Genomic DNA, 18,254 nt, shown 5'->3' with positions numbered 1-18,254 from the left:
TCAGAATCATGGTGGCATGGTCGGATTTCAATTTGACCAGAGTCTTTTGAATGAGGGGAAATGGAGGAAACGCATACAGAAAGCGATTCCCCCAATCCAGCAGAAAAGTATCTGCCTCGAGGCGATGAGAAGTGTAGATCCTGGAGCAGAATTGAGGCAGTTTGAAGTTGTGGGGAACCGCAAAGAGGTCTATCTGAGGCATCCCCCACTAAGAGAAGATCTGATGGAGGGTCCATTCGTGAGGTTGGAGAAGACGACTTAAGTTGTCCGCCAAGGCATTGTCCTTCCCCTGAATGTAGACAGCTTTGAGGTAGGTGTTGTGGCGAATCGCCCAATCCCAGACTCTGAGAGCTTCCTGGCAGAGGGAGGCCGAGCCCGTGCCCCCTTGCTTGTTGACATAATACATGGCGACCTGATTGTCCGTGTGAATGAGGACCACGATGTCGTGAAGCAGATGTTGAAACGCTTGAAGAGCATTAAAGATTGCTCTGAGCTCCAGAAGATTGATATGATACAGCCGGTCCGCACTGGTCCAGAATCCCTGAGTGCGAAGACCGTCCAGATGAGCTCCCCATGCATAGGTCGAGGAATCGGTCGTGAGAACCTTTTGGTGGAGAGGAGTGTGAAACAGCAAACCTCTGGATAGAGTTGAAGAGGTCATCCACCAAAGTAGAGACTGCTGAAGAGCAGGAGTGACTATGATGTGACGAGTCAAAGGATCTGACACCTGAGTCCATTGAGAAGCCAGGGTCCACTGAGGAATTCTGAGGTGAAGTCTGGCAAAAGGAGTCACATGAACTGTAGAGGTCATGTGGCCCAGGAGAACCATCATGTGTCTCGCTGAGATGGACGGGCGAGAAGACACAGACTGGCAGAGATGAAGAAAAGCATCCAGGCGCTGTGGAGGAAGGAATGCTCTGAGTTGAATAGTATCCAGAACCGCCCCGATGAAGGGAAGAGACTGGGTAGGCTGTAGATGAGATTTGGGGAAGTTGATCTCGAAGCCCAAACTCTGCAGGAACCAAATAGTCATTAGGGTCGCCGAGATGACCCCTGGAGCTGAGGCGGCCTTGATGAGCCAGTCGTCGAGGTAGGGAAATACCTGAAGACCCTGGTTCCAGAGTGCAGCAGCCACTACCACCAGACACTTCATGAAGACTCTGGGAGACGAGGACAGGCCGAATGGAAGCACTCGATACTGCAGATGGAGATGTCCCACCCGAAATCTGAGGAACTGGCGAGAGGCCGGATGAATGGGAATGTTAGTGTAAGCCTCTTTGAGATCCAGAGAGCATAACCAGTCGTTCTGCTTGAGGAGGGGGTAGAGAGAAGCAAGGGTCAGCATGCGAAATCACTCCTTGACCAGGAACTTGTAGAGAATCCTGAGGTCCAAAATGGGACGCAGGTCACCCGTCTTATTCGGAACAAGGAAGTATCGGGAGTAAAACCCCCGGTTGTGTTGGTCCACAGGGACCGGCTCGACGGCTCGAAGCCAGAGCAAAGCCTGAGCCTCCTGAAGAAGAAGGGCGGTCTGGGTCAAGTTGGAAGGAAACTCTCTTGGAGGGTGGTCCGGGGGGACCCGATGGAACTGAAGAGAATATCCTTCCCTGATGATTGTCAGGACCCAAAGGTCGGTGGTAATAGCCGTCCATCGATGATAAAAATGATGGAGGCGACCCCCAATGGGAAAAACAGGGGATGTCAGAACGGTATTGGTTATGCTCCCTAACAGAGAGTCAAAAAGGCTGAGGAGCCTTAGGACAGCAGAAGGCTGAGGTTTTTGCTGAGCCTTCTGTGGAGGCTGTCTCTTCACTGGTTGTCTCGCAGCAGGAGCCTGCCTAGGTGCATAGCGTCGCTGATAGATCAAGGGTGGTCGAGAAGGTCGAGACTGCGCAGGCTTAGGCTTGGGACGAAGAATGGATTGAAAGGATTTTTCATGGTCCGACAGCTTCTTCGTCACGGTCTCAATAGATTTGTCAAATAAATCTGCACCCGCACAGGGGACGTTGGCAAGCCTGTCTTGGAGGTTCGGGTCCATGTCAATGGTCCGAAGCCAGGCCAAACGACGCATGGCCACGGAGCAGGCAGCAGCTCATGCCGAGAGCTCGAAGGCATCATAGGAGGATTGCATTAGTTGAAGGCGCAGCTGGGACAGCGAGGCGACCACCTCCTCAAATTCAAAGCAAGCTTGAGACTCGATGTAAGGTAAACTTCCGAAGCACAGGCAGGAAGAACTCCAAATAAGTTGCAAAATGAAAAGTGTAATTGAGAACTCTGGATGCCATCATCGAGTTCTGGTATATGCTCCTCCCGAACTTATCCATGGTCCGGCCCTCTCTGCCCAGAGGCACCGAGGCATACACCTGGGATGGATGAGACCTTTTGAGGGAGGACTCGACCAACAGGGATTGATGAGAGAGTTGAGAGCCCTCAAACCCCTTGTGATGCACTGTTCGGTACCTGGCATCCAACTTGCCAGGAACAGCAGGAATAGAGTACGGTGTTTCAAAACACCTCATGAAAGTTTGGTCGAGGAGTTTGTGCAGAGGTAGACGAAGAGACTCGGCAGGAGGATGAGGCAAATGCATGGTATCCAGGTATTCCTTGGAGTATCGGGAACCGGAGTCCAAGGTAATGTCAAGGTCATCCGCCATCTGCCTGGAAAGACGAAAAGGAGAATTGGTCTGCCAACACAGGCCGGCGGGACGGGCTGGACGAAGTCAAAGCCTCGGCATCCAGGGAGACCTGTGATCGACAGGGCAAGAATGAGCCATAGGAATCCTCGTACTCCGGGCCCGGAGGAGGAGAGACATCCGAAGAGGAATATCCCACACGAGGAAGCTTCTTCTGAGGCGAGACTGTAGAATGCCTAGAGGAATGCCTTGAAGAATGCCTGGACCGATGCCCCTCCCGATGTCTCGAAGGAGATCTGGATCGGCGGTGCTTAGACTGGTCCCCAGAAGCCTCCAAGAAGTAGATAGGGCTCGAGGCAGTAGAGCGAAGAGGTGGAAGATGCGACGCCTCTCGAGACGCATTCCAGGCCTGATAGGGAGTGCGGAAGAACTCTTCTTGGCGATGCCCAGGACTTCGAAGGGAGATTCCAAACATCCTCGCCCGTAGGTGTAATGGGTTCCAAGGGAGGCATGTCACTAAACGAGGCACGCCTCGAGGGACCGGCCGCTGAGCGCCGCTCTTCCTCCCCGAGCTGCGAAAGCGAGCGGCGAGGGGGAGGAGGAGGGGGCGGCTCGCCCCCCCCCGAGGGGGAACCGGTTGATCACCTTGGATCGTGGCCAGCCACTTGGGCCCCATGGTGGTCATAATCTTGATAAATTGAGCCTCCATGATTGACCGTAACGAAGCCGACAAGGAGGGAGCCGCACCCGAAGTGGGGCCTCCTGAACGGTCTTCGCGGTCCCGAGTGGTCGAGTGCTTTGGCTTAGAAGCCTTCGGCACTTTGATAACCACCGGTGGAATGGTGGGAGGAGGTATCTGATCTGAGGAGACCGAGGAAGGCACTGGAGCAGGAGGCGGGGTCGAAGCCGGAATGAAGAAGGCCGGCTTCAGAAGACCCGATGCAGCAGGAGCAGTGGAAGGCTTCGCGGGTACAGGTGAAGCGCTGGTCGAAGTCGAAGCCGAAGGTTCCTTAGCAGCTTCCATCTTGAACATCGACTCCCACAAAAAACAGCGATGTTTAAAAGCACATGCTGTGAGAGTGGAACAAGGCCGGCACGATTTCAGAATATGTTCTGGACCAAGACACTGCAGGCAGCGTCGATGCGGGTCCATCAACGAAATTGCGCGCTGGCACTTGCTGCACTTTTTAAAACTGGTAATCGGCCGGAACATAGGCCGAAAAAGCTCCGCCGCAAGATCGAAGGAGCGGGGCCTGAGCCACGCGGCCGACCCGGTCGAATCACCGGAAGAAATTTTTTTTTTTTCTTTTTAAATAAGAAAACGAATAAAGAAAACACACGATAAAGAGCAAAATAACTCAAAAACGCGGTGAATAGAAGGCAAAAACACGGGTTCAATTAGCGCAGAATTGAAGTAAAACTTCTCAGCTCCGCGGAAAGAAAAGAACTGAGGAGACACGCCCGGAGCATCGGGCGGGAAGGCACTCGCGCATGCGCGGTGCGGGCATCTCGAAACTTCTGAAGTTTCTTCAAGCAAGTATGCTTGTGAGACGTCCGCATCGGGGCTCTGTCGGATGACATCACTCACTAGTGAGAATACCTGCCTGCTTGTCCTGGGATAACCCTTAGTATTAATGGTTTTAATAAGGGATTCAATTTCCATAAGATTAGGTAGATTAAATTGTGAGCATTTTGAAGATAATGATGACCCTGGCTCAGTTTGGTCTTGATCTGGTATGGAATGCTGATTCATGGTTAGAAGGCAGTTTAGAAATCGCGGCCACGAAGGCAAGGGGCAGGGAGGGAGTAGGGAGATGTTTAGACTCGGCGGCGGCAGTAAGGAGGGAGGGAATGCGATAGGTGACCGTGCGCGTTCCCTCCCTTAACTGCGGGGACAAGGCCATTCACCACTCCACGGGGCGGTGAATGGCCTTGTCCCCATAGCCACTGTGAACAGTTTTTTCCCCACCGTTTTGGCAGGTTACCCGTGGCTACCCGCGGATAATAGCCACCGTGTCATTCTCTACTTTGAATACCGACATCAGGGAGTGCTATAAACATAGAGAATATACAATTCCTCACACAGAATCATCCTTTATACTGAAACAGAGCTGAAGTTGAATATGAAAACTCAAAAAAAACTCTCGAAATTAAGATAAATCAGCTCCTCTGTACTCACTGCACAACAGAAAACACAGAGTTGCACTTGCTTTCTAGCCCCGAAGAAGAGCCAGATCAGAATTCACTGCCACACTGCTGGCAATGCTGTCTCCAAGCTGATCTTCAGGCTGCCGGTCAGACTTCACTATGACTATGCCTCCACCCCTGCGGACCACTGGATGTGCACAAGAACAGGCTGAGGCATGAAATGCAGTCTGCACAATGCGGAACACCGTTGAGCCCCCTAAGCATGCTAAACAGTCTATGCTCGATCCCCCACTTAACAGGAAGTGAGACTAGGTTAGGGACGCTCCAAGGAAGACTAAGCAGATTGGCTAACAGGTACCCCGAAGGAATCGGCCTGTCAGCTACAGACCGAAGTCTGTGAATTCTCAAGCAGGCAGAGCTTCAAATTCAATTGAAACGCAAAAATACCCACGACAGGGGTGAAACCACTTTGAATTAAAAATAATAAACTGAAGAGAGCAGAACACACACAGCTGCAATCATGAGTGCAGAAGAAAAGACTGCAAGAGGGTACTAAACTAGCCTGTAAAGTACACTGGAGGCAGAGTGAAAAGGCCGGAGTGGATTTCTTCTGTAGCTCACGCGAGTATAGAGAAATAATCCTTTAGTCTAGAACAGTGGTTCCCAACCCTGTCCTGGAGGATCACCAGGCCAATCGGGTTTTCAGGCTAGCCCTAATAAATATGCATGAGAGAGATTTGCATATAATGGAAGTGACAAGCATGCAAATCTGCTCCATGCATATTCAATTAGGGCTAGCCTGAAAACCCGATTGGCCTGGTGGTCCTTCAGGACAGGATTGGGAATTACTGGTCTTGAATGTCTCACTTATTGCACTGGAATGTGAATTATCTGTATCAAATGATTAGAGCAGAAGGCTGAGAACCAAGAAAGCAGGATTCAAATGTCACTGCTGCTCCTTGAGAGCTTGAACAACTTAGATTTTAAGCCCTCCAGAGCCAGAAAAATACCCATTGTATCTGAATGTAACTTCCCTTAGCAACTAAAGTAGACTGTTAACCAGAATTCAAGCAGCCAGCAAAAAAAATAAAATAAAATAAAAAAATGAAATACTGTAATATTTTAAATAAAAATGAAAATAAAAATTTCGGATCTTTTTTCCGTTCTTTAAAGGATGTTTTTTGGCTTAGGATAACAGAAGACTAAAATCCTCTGCAAACCAAATCCAACACAAGACAACAGCTTTGGAGACACAAAAGTCAGGATGGCAATATTGACATATGGAAACTTTGTTGTAGAAACAAATGGATGACACTATATTATGATAAAGAAAAGACTCCACACGAATCGTGTTTTGCCCCTAAGACCTGCATCAGGAGTATAATTACTATGCTGATTATGCAAAGCCATATTGTTCTAGCTGCATAGACTAGGGTAGTGCTAAACACTTCACTTCTTCAAAATAAGTAGAATCACTCCAATATCATACAAAAACCTTTTTATCTTCTGTCTTCTACTCCAAAATGGTTTCAAAAGATCAATATCCAAAATATCTTAACATCCCATACACCAGGTGGATCTTTCACATGTACTCTCTAAAATTTATTTTAAGAACTAAACCTAACCAGGAGAGTAACATCAGAAATTCAACATGGGGAGGGGATCATGGGGCCTCATGGCACACAGCTATTTCAGAACTCATTTCACCAATCCCAATCATTTAATCATTTGTTTCTCCACCCCCCCTCCATCAACCTTCCTATTTCTGGATTTTATTTACTAAACATTTCTTTTAAATTACTTAAATATGAAATGTTCCATAAAACAAACATATCAAAGTGTATTGATAGCTTATGAAACTGCACTTATCTATTCCTTAAGATTCCAGCGCTGTCTGTATTTCACGTTATCAGTGCACTTTGCTGTGTTCATTTTATGGAATATTTCATATTTAAGTAATTTAAATATTGTACTGAATAGTCATCACTTCTTCTCTTCTCTTTTTCTCTTACGGCACACTAAAAAAGGGGGGGGATTTGGAAATAATTTTACATAATATGTTATAATATGATATATAATTTGTGTGTATTTTATTGAAAATATGATGAAGGGTGGGTGGTAGGGGGGATATTGATGTACTAGATTTTTATGTATAAATATCAAAGTGATATTGTGGAATACGTTAGTGTAATATACTCTTTTGTGCACTTGTTCAATTTGAAAACGAATAAAGAATTGTTAAAAAAAAAAAAGTAATTTAAAATGAAATGTCTAGTAAATCAAATCCAGAAATAGGAAGGTTGGGGGGAGAAACAAATGATTAATAATAATAGTTTTATTTATATCCTGTCATACCTTTCAGTTCAAGATCAGGATTGGTGAAGTGAGTTCTGAAATAGCTGTGTCCACAGCAGCTCTGAGAACCATTGAGACTTATGCCTTTAATGCCAAAGATGATGAACTGGATTTTCCAGCACCAAAAATATGTTTTTGCTGCTGCTCATAACTGCTCATAATATGCTTCTTTCCTTTTTTATTGAGTATTTTCAACATTATTACATTCATTCAAACATAATAAGATATAGATTATAAAGAAATTATACACTATCCAAAAACCAAATTTTACGCCCTTAGGCACATATCCATCTAGCCCACTAATGAAGGAAGACATCTCATTATTCATATAAACTTAACAGGAAATACAAAATAGGTATGGAGGGAGGAAGAAAAAAGAACAGACTTACCCCCCTTCAGTAACCTATATACCTCTTAGGACGCTATTATATAAACCCCCCACTAAAGAAAGCTAGTAATTAGTCTTGTTTCCTTCCTTTAAGAAAAAGTTCTAATTGGGAAGGTTCCCAAAACACATAATCTTTTTCTTGAAGATGCAGAATATATTTACAGGGAAATTTAAGAAAAAACGTTGCACCCAATTCAAGAACTTTAGGACGTAAAGCCAAAAAAGCTTTCCTCCTATATTGAGTAGCCCTTGCCACATCAGGGAACATTAAGACCTTATCTCCACAGAATTTTGCCTCTCTATTCTGGAAATATAGCTTCAACATTAAGGTTTTATCTAGTTCATTAACATAGATAATTAAGAGAGTAGCCCGGGTTTGGATCAAATCTTGAGAATCTTCAAGAAATTTTGTTAAATCTACTTCTACAGTACTCAATTGATCCATTCCCCCTTCTACTGGAAATTTTTTCTTTTGAGGTATATAAAAGAAGTTAGAGAACATCATGGTGTCAGAATTAGTGACCCCTAATATCTCCTTGAGATACTTTCTCAATAGTATCTCGGGAGATAATAAGTGAGTCACTGGGAAATTAACTAATCTCAGATTCCTTGATCTAACCTGATTCTCACTCATTTCCAACTTATAGTGAATATTCAAGGAGTCTTTTGTTACTGCCACCATAGATGACTGTAAGTTCTTTATCTGCTTTCCAAGAGAAAGCGTACGTTGATCTAAATTCCTGATGTTAGCATCTACATTTCCCAATTTATCAACAACTTCATTAGAGAAAACTTGAACATGATTAGTAACTTTCCTTAACATCACCTCCATCCTCGTATTCAAAGTCCACAAGTCTTTTAAGGTAACTTCATCTGGATTTTCTTCCAACCCCTCTGATTAATTATTCCAGGAAAAACTTGAGGCATCTGCGAAAAAACAATCTCCGCAGTTTGTTGGAGGTCGGAGGCTTCAAAAGAAGCCCCTTGCGAACCTGTAGGTTCCAAGTTCCTGGGAAGATCAGGAGGGAGGGGTGGGGTACGCTCTGGAGAACTCAGGGAAGCTCCTGAAAATGAGTCAGGTTTATCTACTGACCTCATGGAACCTGGTAACAACACATGTTTATCCATAGGTCCAACACTAACTGGTGTTGAGACCCGAAGTTTCCCCTTACGTTTCCCCATATCAATCTGGAAACAAACATATAGCACAGTTAGGTAATTAAATTCAACTTAATTTAAAGCTGTTCACACTCCAGAGGCTCCAGTGGCTCTCAAAGGGCTCGTAAGGGGCATGACCTGCCCCTCCGACCGCGCGTCTGTGGCCGCGCCACAGGAGAAGGCACTTCTTATCTCCCGGGCTGCAGGACCCGATGCTGTGGGTGTCCAGTTTCAGTGCCTGTTAGCAATAGGCACTGCAGTATCGGGAGAGACACTCTGGGGGAATAGAAGGCAAAACAGCTCACAAACAACTCCCTGGTCTCCTATCACTGCGCCCTCCAGGAAATGCTTCCCCCGATATGCTTCTTTCCTATCTACATGATAGCGCTCTTTTCCTCTTTTTTCCCCCAAAATTTTATATTGTTTATTGTGAGCTTCTATACCGCTACTAATAACTGGGGAGTCAATTCAGAGCCGTTTGCATGAGCTTCTGTAAAATGTGTTACAATACATGAGCTTCTGTAGAGGTGTTGCAATTCAGAGTTACAAAGAGCTTCTGTGAGGTGTTACAATACCTGGGTTCTAGACAGATTTACAGGGGCTTCTGTAGCTGTGTTACAATACAAACAGAGTTATTAAGACCGGCATAATTATGGCATAATCAATCACCCTACTTATGTTAAAGGCACATCAATCATCCTACTTATTTGCATATGTTCATACCAAATCAATCTTCCTACACATCTAATATTAGGTTTACTATTGCAGCTAAGCACATTATGGGCTCCTTTTACTAAGTTGCGCTAGCAGTTTTAGCACACGCATGGCGCATACAACAATGCTGCATGCGCTACATGCCAACGCCTCCATAGAGCTGGCATTAGTTTTTTCGCATAGCGCAGGGGTTAGCACGCACTAAAAACGCTACTGCAGCTTAGTAAAAGGAGCCCTATATCTACAAAGAACTACTTAGGACGGGATTCACCAAGCAAACCGATCGTGTACCGATCAGTTTGCAAGCCCTTGCGACAAAATTGCCCTCCTGCACTATTCACTAAGGCCCATAGCAATCCGATCCCAATCCTCCCATGCAAATTAGTAAAACCCCATGCAAAATAGCCAAGCAATTGATTCACTAACAATTGCTTGGCTATTTTGAGTCGGGTTTTACTACTGACAAACCCGACTGCTGAGTTACCGACAGGTCTGCAGGTTTTTTGACCGGCCTGCCTGTCTTTTTTATTCATTTTTTTCCATAGCACAGATATTTTGCATGTGTTACACACACAAAATATCTGCCGGTGTGTTGGGCCGGTGCCCAATATCTCTTCCCTGATCGCCGAACTCTCCTACTCTCTGCCGCCATTCCCCGCAGTGCAGGCCCCATTTAAAACCATGGGCTTGCACTGCAGGGAACGGCGGCAGAGAGCAGGAGAGTCCGGGAGCAGGCAAGAGAGATCTCGTCTGAGCCCTGACAGCAGTGACAGGAGGCTGCTTCTCCTGTGCGCGTGATCGGGGATCGCTCTGGCCCTGGGTAGGAGGCGTGTTAATGATCATCCCCATTTGCATGCTGGCCTTTACTGAATTCATCGGCCGGCATGCAAATGGAAAAGGATGGTGCACAGTTTGGAGGTTTAGTGAATCTAGGCCTTAGTTATGTCCTAAATAAATACTTCTATTTAACATCTATAAACACAGTTTACAAAGATTATGATTGGGTTCAACACATGCCAAAATAGCCTAGGTAAAATAAAACATGGGTTCCACACATGAGAAAAATAGCCTAGACAAAATAAAACAAGTTGATTATGAAAAACTAGCCAGGATGCTCAAGTCTAAAAAAGCTCAGTAAGCCACAGGAAAAAAAAATTATAAAGTTTTGAAAACTGTAAGAAAACTAAGGAGAACTTAGCCCTGTGCAAACACTTATACACAAAAAAAATTAAAGGGAGAAAAACATGGTGATCCGCCAAGCGATAAACAGATTTGAGCCGAGGGGAAAACAGACAAAAAGATGTCCTTTCTGTTCCATGAAGAAAGATAGACTGCCCTCGTCCTGCATGACAACAGTGAACGCTTCTAAAGGCTTCGACAAAAATCTCAGAGGCATCTTTGCACCAGGCTCCACTGGTGCAAATATGTCCTGCTTGTCCTAGGAGAGTAACATGCACATAATTTTTTCAAACTTATGCAGAAAACATGGATGTTTGGTTGACTATAAAGCCTTTTGCCTGATATTTAAAGCCTGGCCCTTAATGCTTCCTAAAGGGCAGATATGAATATGACCTCTAATATCTCTACTCTTCAGAGAATGTGCCCAGAAAGCACAGTTACTTACCGTAACAGGTGTTATCCAGGGACAGCAGGCAGATATTCTTGACTGATGGGTGACGGCACCGACGGAGCCCCGGTACGGACACTTTTAGAGTGATTGCACTCTAAGAACTTGGAAAGTTCTAGTAGACCGCACCGCGCATGCGCGAGTGCCTTCCCGCCCGACACAGGCGCGCGGTCCCCAGTTATGATAAGCCAGCTAAGAAGCCAACCCGGGGAGGTGGGGGGGACGCAAGAATATCTGTCTGCTGTCCCCGTAACTACCTGTTACGGTAAGTAACTGTGCTTTATCCCAGGACAAGCAGGCAGCATATTCTTGACTGATGGGTGACCTCCAAGCTAACAAAAAGAGGGATGGAGGGAAGGTTGGCCATTAGGAAAACAAATTTTGTAAAACAGATTGGCCGAAGTGTCCATCCCGTCTGGAGAATGCATCCAGACAATAATGAGATGTAAAAGTATGAACTGAGGACCAAGTGGCAGCCTTGCAGATTTCCTCAATAGGAGTGGAACGGAGGAAAGCTACAGATGCTGCCATAGCTCGGACTCTATGGGCCGTGACAGAACCTTCCAGTGTCAGTCCTGTCTGAGCATAACAGAATGAAATGCACGCTGCAAGCCAGTTTGCCAACGTACGTTTAGAAACAGGATGTCCCAATTTATTCGGATCAAAGGACAGAAAGAGTTGGGGAGATGATCTGTGGGGCTTAGTACGGTCTAAATAGTAAGCCAGAGCCCGCTTACAGTCCAAAGTATGTAGAGCCTGTTCTCCAGAGTGAGATTGAGGTTTCGGAAAGAAGACAGGCAGAACAATGGATTGGTTGATATGAAATTCCGAAACAACCTTAGGGAGAAACTTTGGATGTGTACGCAGAACCACCTTGTCATGATGAAAGACTGTGAAAGGTGGGTCAGAAACTAGTGCATGGAGCTCACTGACCCTCCTGGCAGAGGTGAGAGCAATAAGGAAAAGAACCTTCCAAGTGAGAAACTTGAAAGTGGCATTAGCCAAAGGTTCAAATGGAGGCTTCATTAAAGCGGATAGAACCACATTAAGATCCCAGATCACAGGAGGTGCTTTAATAGGTGGTTTTAAATTAAAAAGACCTCGCATGAATCTGGTGACCAGGGGATGAGCTGAAAGGAGTTTCCCATGGACTGGCTCATGAAAAGCCGCAATAGCACTGAGATGAACTCTGACGGAGGTAGATTTGAGGCCAGAGTCAGACAGAGAAAGCAGATAATCCAACAAGGTCTCCACTGCAAGAGACGTGGGATCATGATGATGAAGAAGACACCAAGAAGAAAATCTTGTCCACTTCTGATGGTAACACTGAAGAGTGGTTGGTTTCCTGGAAGCATCCAGAACAGAACGAACGGGCTGAGACAGTAGAGAATCATGTGAAGTCAGCCCGAGAGATACCAAGCTGTTAGGTGTAGAGACTGGAGGTTGGGATGAAGAAGGGTCTCATGATGCTGTGTAAGCAGAGAAGGAAATATTGGAAGTAGAAAAGGTTCCCTGGAACTGAGTTGAAGTAGAAGGGAGAACCAATGCTGCCTGGGCCATCTTGGAGCAATTAGGATCATGGTGGCTCTGCCCCTCTTGAGCTTGAACAAGGTGCGTAACATGAGAGGTAGCGGAGGGAAAGCATACAGGAACAGATTGGACCAATCCAGGAGGAACGCATCCGCTGCCAGACGGTGAGGAGTGTAGAGTCTGGAGCAGAAGCGGGGCAGTTGGTGATTGTGAGGAGCTGCAAAGAGGTCCACCTGAGGAGTGCCCCACTGGTCGAAGATGGACTGCAAGGTTGAGGGATCGAGAGTCCATTCGTGTGGTTGTAGAACTCTGCTGAGTTTGTCCGCTAACGAGTTCTGCTCCCCCTGGATGTAGATCGTTTTCAGGAACAAGTGGTGATCTGTGGCCCAAGTCCAGATTCTCTGGGCTTCCTGGCATAATAGGCGAGAGCCTGTCCCACCTTGTTTGTTGATGTAATACATTGCAACCTGATTGTCTGTGCAAAGCAGGAGGACCTGAGGAAAGAGAAGATGCTGAAATGCTTTGAGGGCATAAAACATTGCTCTGAGTTCCAGGAAATTGATGTGATGCTTCATTTCCTGAGGTGTCCAAAACCCTTGAGTTTGAAACTCGTCCAAATGTGCTCCCCATGCATAAGGGGATGCGTCGGTGGTGATGACAAGCTGATGCGGAGGCAGATGAAATAGAAGACCTCTGGATAGATTTGAGGATATCAACCACCATTGCAGAGATCGACGAAGTGACGATGTCACAGATATGTGTTGTGAGCAAGGATCTGTCGCCTGGGACCACTGGGTAGCCAAGGTCCATTGGGGAGTGCGCAGGTGGAGACGCGCAAGGGGAGTGACGTGAACCGTGGAAGCCATGTGACCCAAAAGAATCATCATTTGCTTGGCAGAGATGGAACGGTGAGACAGTATCTGCTGACAGAGAAATTGGAGAGTCTGAAGACGATTGCATGGTAGGAATGATCTCATCAGGATTGTGTCCAGTATTGCTCCAATGAACTGTAGTCTTTGAGTGGGGATGAGGTGAGATTTTGGAAGATTGATCTCGAATCCCAGGATTTGAAGAAAAAAGATGGTTTGATTCGTGGCCGGAAGAACTGACTGAGATGAGACGGCCTTGATTAACCAGTCGTCTAGGTAAGGAAAGACCTGAAGGTGGTGAGAGCGAAGAAATGCTGCCACCACAATGGGGCACTTGGTGAACACCCTTGGAGAGGAGGCAAGACCGAAGGGTAGCACCTTGTATTGGTAATGGCGATGATTGATCATGAAACGAAGATATTGTTTGGAGGTCAGATTGACCGGAATGTGAGTGTATGCTTCTTTGAGATCGAGGGAGCATAGCCAGTCGTTTTGATTGAGAAGAGGGTAAAGAGTGGCTAAAGAAAGCATTTTGAATTTCTCTTTGACCAAATATTTGTTGAGATCTCGAAGATCTAGGATGGGTCTTAGATCTCCTGTTTTTTTGGGGACTAGAAAATAACGGGAGTAGAACCCCTGCCCCTGCTGATCTGGAGGAACCTCCTCTATAGCATTTAAAAGAAGAAGGGATTGAACTTCTTGAACAAGGAGAGCAGATTGAGGAGTGTTCAAAGCAGACTCTTTTTGTGGACTTAGAGCCGGCAGAGTTTGAAAGTTGAGAGAGTAGCCGTGGTGGATGATGTTGAGGACCCATTGGTCTGAGGTGATGATTTCCCATCGGCTGAGGAAAAGAGATAAACGACCACCTATGGGTTGAGGAAGGTGGGTGGAGATTTGAACACTGGCTATGCTTTGGAGAATTAAGTCAAAAGGGTTGGGACTTTGGTTGTGGAGGTGGCTTCACAGGCTGCTGTTGCTGTTGAGGCCTCGGGGGTTGACGTTGTTGTTGGCGTTGACGTCTAGGTGGTTGGGAAGGTGTCTGCAATGGTCGAGCTGCATAGCAGCGCTGATAAGCCGACTGCTGTCTGAAAGGCCGTGTAGTAGGGGGCTTCTTTTTATTTTTGAGCAGAGTATCCCAACGTGTTTCATGAGCCGAGAGCCCCAAAGAGCTCATCCCCCAGGCATGGTGCATTGGCTAACCCGAAGCCAGGCAAGTCGACGCATGGCCACAGACATAGCTGTTGCTCTGGAGGTTAGCTCAAAGGTATCATAGATGGACCTAACCATAAATTTTCGCAGTTGGAATAGCGAAGAGGAGCATTGATGAAAAGCCTGTTGTTTTCGTTGGGGGAGGTACTTTTCGAACGAAGCCATGGTGGTAAGGAGGTGTTTCAGATAAAATGAAAAATGGAATGCGTAGTTGCCAGATCTATTGGCTAACATTGCATTCTGATAAAGTCTCTTACCAAATTTGTCCATGGCTTTGCCCTCTCTGCCAGGAGGTACAGAAGCATATACACTAGCTCCTGAGGATTTTTTTAGGGTAGATTCCACTAACAATGATTCGTGAGGAAGCTGAGGTTTGTCGAATCCAGGAATAGGGATCACCTTGTACAAAGAATCTAGTTTACGGGGAGCTCCAGGAATTGTTAAAGGAGTTTCCAAATTCTTGTAGAATGTCTCTCGTAATATATCATGCAGAGGCAGTTTCAAGAATTCCTTAGGAGGCTGGTCAAAGTCAAGTGCGTCTAAAAAAGCTTTAGATTTTTTAGACTCAGCCTCCAAAGGAATAGACATGGAATCACACATATCTTTCAAAAAGGAAGTGAAAGATGTGGATTCCTGTCTTAAAGAAGGATCAGGTAACGCAGAATCATCTTCTTCAGAGGAACATTCACCTTCAGAAAGGAATGGTTCTTCAGAGTCTCCCCACAGATCAGGGTCTCTTACATGAGATGTACGATCCCGGGACTCTGGAGTCGAGGGTTCTAAATGTCGGGATTTGCGTACCGACTTACCCGATCTCATCGACACGGTACCGGGAGAAGTCACTGGTTGTACCGGTGCCGAAGTCTGTACGGACTGATGCCTCGGCTCCGGTGCAAGAAGTGGCATCGATGTCGATGAGGCCGAGTGCACCGGTACCGAAGGAGTGGATGCAGAAATAAGAGGTTGCTCCACTACCGGTACCGGTGGCTCAGACCGGACCGGTTCTGGAAGGATCGGGGTTAATATAGCAGGAAGCAGCTGCTGGAGTTGTTCCCTGAGCTGAACCTGCAAGACAGCGGCAATGCGCTCATCTAACGAGGGCACCGGCACCGCTTTTTTCTTCTGCGGTACCTTAGGTGCCGCTCTACACTCCGAGGAAGAATCCGATGTCGAAGGGCTAACCTCAATCGGAGCGGAGCGCTTCCGCTGGCGTTTCACGGTCGGCAGGATTGGGCTCACTGCAGTGGAGACCGGAGGACGCTCAAGCGGGGAAGGCTTCTTAGCCGGCTTACCTGGAGGGTGCGACGCCGGCGCGGTATCGCGCGGTGTCGACGAGGAAGGTGCCGACTGAGATGGAACCGATGTCGGTGCCGGTGTAGCAGAGCCGGACATCTCGGCACCGAAAAGTAACCGCTGTTGGATCTGGCGGTTTTTCAGAGTCCTTTTCTTTAACGATGCGCAGCGGGTACAAGATGACGCTCGATGATCAGGACCAAGACACTGCAGACACCAGTTAAGTGGGTCTGTCAGTGAAATTGGTTGAGCGCACCGCTGGCACTTTTTAAACCCGGGTTGAGGGGGCATGAATGGAAAAACGGCTTCAGCCAAATCGAAGCCCGAGGCTTCGATAGTGGCAATAGGCCCCGCCGGGGCGAAACTGAAAGAAAATGAAAAAAATGACTAAATAGAATTTTTTTTTTTTTTTTTTAAAGAAATAAAGAAAAAATGAGGAAAATGATATTTTCCAAAAGGTTTACGCGAGCGTGGAAGGCAAAAATCGAAAAAATATTCAACAGCAGTTGAACACCCGTCTTCTTAGCTCCGCGGAAACTAAGAAACTGGGGACCGCGTGCCTGTGTCGGGCGGGAAGGCACTCGCGCATGCGCGGTGCGGCCTCTAGAACTTTCCAAGTTCTTAGAGTGCAATCACTCTAAAAGTGTCCGTACCGGGGCTCCGTCGGTGCCGTCACCCATCAGTCAAGAATATGCTGCCTGCTTGTCCTGGGATAAGGATCTTTACCACTCTCACTTTTCTCTCCTTATTGAATAATCTTAAAACTTTTCTGCTCTAGGTGGTAGTGACTTTACCTTATTCTAGAACAGGGGTCTCAAAGTCTCTCTTTGAAGGCCGCAATCCAGTCGGGTTTTCAGGATTTCCCCAATGAATATGCATTGAAAGCAGTGCATGCACATAGATCTCATGCATATTCATTGGGGAAATCCTGAAAACCCGACTGGATTGCGGCCCTCAAGGAGGGACTTTGAGACCCCTGTTCTAGATGTTGATTCAAATATGAAAACGTCACCTCTGGGGAAAAAAAAAAAACAACAAACAAGAGCGCTCTTTATTAATGTACTGGTGAAACCCAGGCTGTTTAATGTTGATGCTTTATTTAACATCAGAACTCTGTTGCTGGGCACTTCTACAGGACAAGCAAGATAACATAACTGAAGCCTTTCCATTAACTTATTACATCAGACAAACACTTCCTTACTTTCCTGAACACTGACAAGAATATCAAGGTCCAATTCTTCCTCCTGCTTTCCTCCTAACCGTTACACTCATCATCTCAAAATTTTCTGATCAGAAATATGCATGGCACTGTCTACTCACCTTATCCTGCCCATTGGCAGTGGTGGGAGAGCCCACAGGGTCCTGAACCAGTGAAACATCCTCAAAACTGACAGGGAGGGGTGGGGTACAGGGACCATGTGGCAGAGGGGGTGGTGGTGGAGGCAGCGGTGGCTCCACTCCAACTCCATCTCCTTCTTCATCTGTGTCTGAGTTGAGGAAAGAGAATTTGGAACGTTGCTCCTTCAGTAGCATCTCAATGCGGGAGTCCAGACTACTATGCTGAGCAAAGGGTAAGCTTTCATGTGTGGGGTCTGATACTGGGGAACCTGGCCTGCATGGAGAGGAGAGTGGCAGAGGGGGTGATCGTGTCCTGTCCTCTGCTACTGCAGGGCTCCTACTCCCTGCTGTTTCCTGAGCAATTAAGTCCAAGGAAGCAGTGACATTGTTCAGTGAAAAATTCTCCTTAGGGGTGGAAGGGAAGAGTCTGTAATCTTTATCTCCAGAGGGCTGCTCAGCAGCATTAGTGGGAAGGGGTGAGGGAAACTCCACTCCAGTAACAGCATAACACGAGTATGAGGAGTTATGGCTAGCACTTGGGTCAGTAGGTGGTAGCGGTGGGGGTGGAGGAGGTGGAGGGGGGGCACGACTCCTGTGTCGGTGGCCTGAGCGGTATAGGGGCTCCTCTCGATGGTGGCTGTGGTGGTAGGAGGAGCGGCGCTTGGAGGAGGAGGAGGAAGGTGTTAGTGCCACATCATTCAACTGGCTACTATAGGGCAGTGAGAGATAGTGATGCTCAATGCCACTGCTCCGATACTGTGAGTGTGAGGCTCCAGGCTTGCGAGGGTAGGGATCTTGGTAACAGGCCTCTGATCGTTTCTGCTGTCCTTTAAAACCAGAAGGCTCCTGGTACGTGGTGGAATAGTTTGGAGTGCTTTGCCTAGGGAAAGCAAGAGTAAAATAAAAACACTGAAGTCAGCATTAAGAACAGGAATAAAGATGATGCAAAATGTTGTCAATGTCTCAATGGGGCTGATTTTCAGCAGGACTTA

At 46.8% G+C, this 18,254-nt stretch overlaps 1 protein-coding gene across 1 annotated transcript in view; it reads right to left on the bottom strand.

Moving 5' to 3' along the window:
- Window positions 1–18,254, bottom strand: part of SETD1A (SET domain containing 1A, histone lysine methyltransferase) — a 350,806-nt gene that overhangs the window by 157,964 nt on the left and 174,588 nt on the right. Inside the window, exon 7 of the mRNA XM_033946630.1 lies at window positions 17,245–18,142. Within this exon, the coding sequence (XP_033802521.1) occupies window positions 17,245–18,142 (898 nt within the window). The remainder of the gene's footprint in view (window positions 1–17,244; window positions 18,143–18,254) is intronic.

This window comes from Geotrypetes seraphini, chromosome 5 (assembly GCF_902459505.1).
Source record: "Geotrypetes seraphini chromosome 5, aGeoSer1.1, whole genome shotgun sequence".
In the NCBI taxonomy this organism is placed as follows: Eukaryota; Metazoa; Chordata; class Amphibia; order Gymnophiona; family Dermophiidae; genus Geotrypetes; species Geotrypetes seraphini.
Note: the sequence above shows the minus strand (reverse complement) of the source record. Positions and strands in the feature narration are given on the sequence as shown.